General features: G+C 32.0%; 1 protein-coding gene across 1 annotated transcript in view; it reads left to right on the forward strand.

Moving 5' to 3' along the window:
* Nucleotides 1-243: 243 nt before the first annotated feature.
* Nucleotides 244-3,495, forward strand: part of LOC115886015 (neuroligin-4, X-linked-like) — a gene marked incomplete at its 5' end in the record, with an annotated part of 80,961 nt that continues 77,709 nt past the window's right edge. The window contains 2 exons of the mRNA XM_030905043.1: nucleotides 244-384; nucleotides 2,366-2,622. Coding sequence (XP_030760903.1) covers nucleotides 244-384; nucleotides 2,366-2,622 — 398 coding nt within the window. The remainder of the gene's footprint in view (nucleotides 385-2,365; nucleotides 2,623-3,495) is intronic.

A 3,495-nucleotide genomic window follows, 5' to 3' on the forward strand; every position in this document is an offset into this window, starting at 1 on the left:
GTATTTAGTTCGTTAATTTGTGCTTGTAGTACTTACAGTACAGTATCTACATTTTCGCTGGTATAATAGATAGTATAATAGTTTCTAATAATAGTATGTTGTAGATCCTACAACAATTTGTATAAACAAAAAATCAACAAAATTATATTCAAATTTAAAAAGAAAATATAGGACTATAAAATATATATCCAATTGTTTTTCTTAACTGACACACTATCTCATTCAAATTCTCTTCAGTTTCAGGTGAAGCCCGCCATCCTGTGATAGTCTACATCCACGGCGAGTCGTTCGAATGGAATTCTGGGAATCCCTACGATGGGAGCGTTCTGGCCTCCTACGCCGATCTAGTCGTAATTACGTTAAACTATAGATTAGGAATATTAGGTAAGTCGATGATGCTCCATCTCCTTTCTATCTGCCAGTGTTTCGGTCCGTTGCCATTTCTCGTCAGTTAGAAGTTTTGACGGGGAATGTCTAATAACGGGGAGCGGCTATCGAAATGCCAACGAAACCAATCAAGCTAGGAACTAATGTGTACAAACATGTAAATCACGTCAATCAGTCAGAGAGGATTACGGGGTTTGATATTAGGGCTCTAGCGGGAAACTACAAAAGAAACTTTGCTATAATTTCAAACAAATAAAACTTATCTGAGAAATACCTAAAACGGACAATAACATTTCCTTATACCTTAAGGTTCATATATGTTGTTTTAGTATTTTTTAAGGCATTTGTAGCTAAATAATTTGACATTTTATACCTTTGAAAATCAATGTATACAAGAGAAACCAAAATGTAAAACATTCCCTTTTGAAGACGAAGTGACGATATACAACTAGCATTAAAAACATGTCCTTATTATTATAGTAATGAACTGAAATAGTGTGTATTATTTATGTAACGTCACTCTCATTAAAAATATATACAGGGTGGCGCCTCATTCGCCTCGGTTAATTATACGAAAACGGAAAGATGTAGAACCAAAATATTTTATGGGTACATGTGGGAAGGTAATGTGCATAATTTAAAATTATTTTGAAATGTACAGGGTGTGTCAGAACTAAGATCTATACCAAAGTTATGTTTTTTCTTATGGAACACCCGGTATTTTATGTCATTTTTGGATTCTTGGGCATAAAATAAGGCATTTATTATAAGAGTTTAATATGTTTAAAAGTTTTGGTTTTTGAGATATTTAAAGATATTTAAATATGCATGCTATAATAAAAAAGTTTGTCAACACCTCGTACATTACTTTTCAGAATTAATTCTTGTGCTGACTTTCAAGCCAGAGAAATAAACTCTACTAATAAACTTGATTGCTTCCTTAAATATATACAGGGGTATCAAAAATTGTTGGTCTATTTTAAATATTTATTTTACATAAAAACTTAATTAACAGTTATTTTAAATACAACACTATGTATTTTTTTAAATAATTCGAAGCAAATTTAAATGCTATTTCAAACTACGTTTCCTATACATATCTGCCTCAGATTTTGAATAAAATGCCATTTTTCAATAAAATGGCAATCAAGATGGCTGGTGTCGCCATGGTAATTTGCTAGTGGCACTTAGTAGCTATTTTCAAAACCTACATTAGTTTATGGACTTCATTTAAATTTATAATAGTTCACTTTTATTTTCTAAGTATTTATTATTTTATCGTGAAAAATAAAGAACTAGTTCTCTGACTTTACATTACGTAGATATATTGAATTTTCAAAAAAAAAAACAATTATGGTAAATTCATTTTCTTCAACGACATGTTTCTGCCTAATAGGTTTTCCATATACCACACTATCAGCTCTGCGAAATGTAGTTTTTCAAAGGAACGGTTGTCAAGAAAATTCTCTTGTTATAAATTTAAATAAAGTCCATAAACGAATGTCGATTTTGAAAATAGCTACTAACCTATCACTAGAAAATTGCCATGGCGAAACCAGCCATCTTGATTACAATTTTATTGAAAAATCGCTTTTTATTACTTGCTTTGTTAATATATTCCACAGGGTCTCTCAAAGTTTCACCAAAATATCAACATTTTGTTTTACCTCGTATAATTGACACATGGAAACTTCCATTGTTAATTTAGAAATAGACATAAAAAAGTCAAATTATTTAGCTACAAACTACTTAAAAGACGTCAAAATCGGCCCACTAGAACGAAATATATTAAACTTTAAGATACATTAAAATTTTAAGCCCATTTTTCGTGCCGTTGGGTGTGGTTTAGCTACAAATTGTTTAAAAAAACCACCAAAATTGACCCACTATAATAAAATATCTTGAAATCTAAAATAAATAAAAATGTTAAGGTTTATTTTACATTATTTTAAATAATCTTCATTAACAACTATTCCAGGTTTTTTAAACGCAAATCCTGCCCCTCATCTCAAGGCTCGAGTGGCCAACTATGGTCTCATGGACCAAATTGCTGCCCTACACTGGATCCAACAGAATATAGCTCTGTTTGGTGGTGATCCGAACAACGTCACCTTAGCAGGTCATGGTTCTGGAGCAGCATGCATCAATTTCCTCATGATATCACCTACAGTGATGCCTGGGTTGTTCCATAGGGCCTTATTGCTGTCTGGATCAGCACTGTCATCATGGGCATTAGTAAGTCTTTTTTTATTTTGTTGTTGTTTTGGTGAAATTAAAATAGTCAAAATTTAACATATATTATTACAAAAATTATCCTTCCACTCGTAAATATTTTAAATGCATTATAAACAAATTATTAAGAAAGAATAACTTTGTTTTAATAATGTGGATGATTTTCAATTTACAAGAGAACAGTTTCATCGACATCTCCTGCTACAATATTTTTGTCTCCCAGTCACTGAAGATATTTTTTATATTCCTTTTGGTAAATGGATTCACTTTTAGATGGAAGTAACGCTTGTCGAGCTTTTTTAGTTTTTTTCTTAATATTTTTCCCATTTTAATGGAAACGTACTTGAACGTGTGACAAATACGTGCAAAAGGCGTTTTTTAACAGGTTATTTAATATAATAGCAACCTGTTAGCAAACAACAAAATGTTACTACCAGAGTTTTTACTGTTTTTTACCCTAACTTTTAAACACCCTGTGCAGTAATTTCGTGTGTAAATTTTTCTAAAATATAACTTTAATCTCAGAACAATGTCTCCAGAGCATTTTGTTTTCTGGATCATGTCAATACATATCTTGGTTAATTTTTAAGAGCAAGTGAACTTACCATAACACATGATTTTTTTTCAATTATCGGCTTCGGTAATTATTTTGAACTATATACTACTATAGACTGCCCCTCATGTTCGACGTTTGGAGAACCTTGGCAGGGGGGTTAGAGGTCGCGAACCGGTACCAGCTTCATTAAATCTACTTCGCTTGGTCCTTAAAGAAAATAGGGAAAAGCATAGCACATTATAGTATATGCAGCCTCAATGACGGTATAAAACGACATATAGGAGCAGTTATAGCAGCCAAGGAGAGCAATACGTAGCGGG

The sequence above is a fragment of the Sitophilus oryzae genome, unplaced genomic scaffold, assembly GCF_002938485.1.
Source record: "Sitophilus oryzae breed Bouriz unplaced genomic scaffold, Soryzae_2.0 scaffold_466_pilon_pilon, whole genome shotgun sequence".
Lineage (NCBI taxonomy): Eukaryota > Metazoa > Arthropoda > Insecta > Coleoptera > Curculionidae > Sitophilus > Sitophilus oryzae.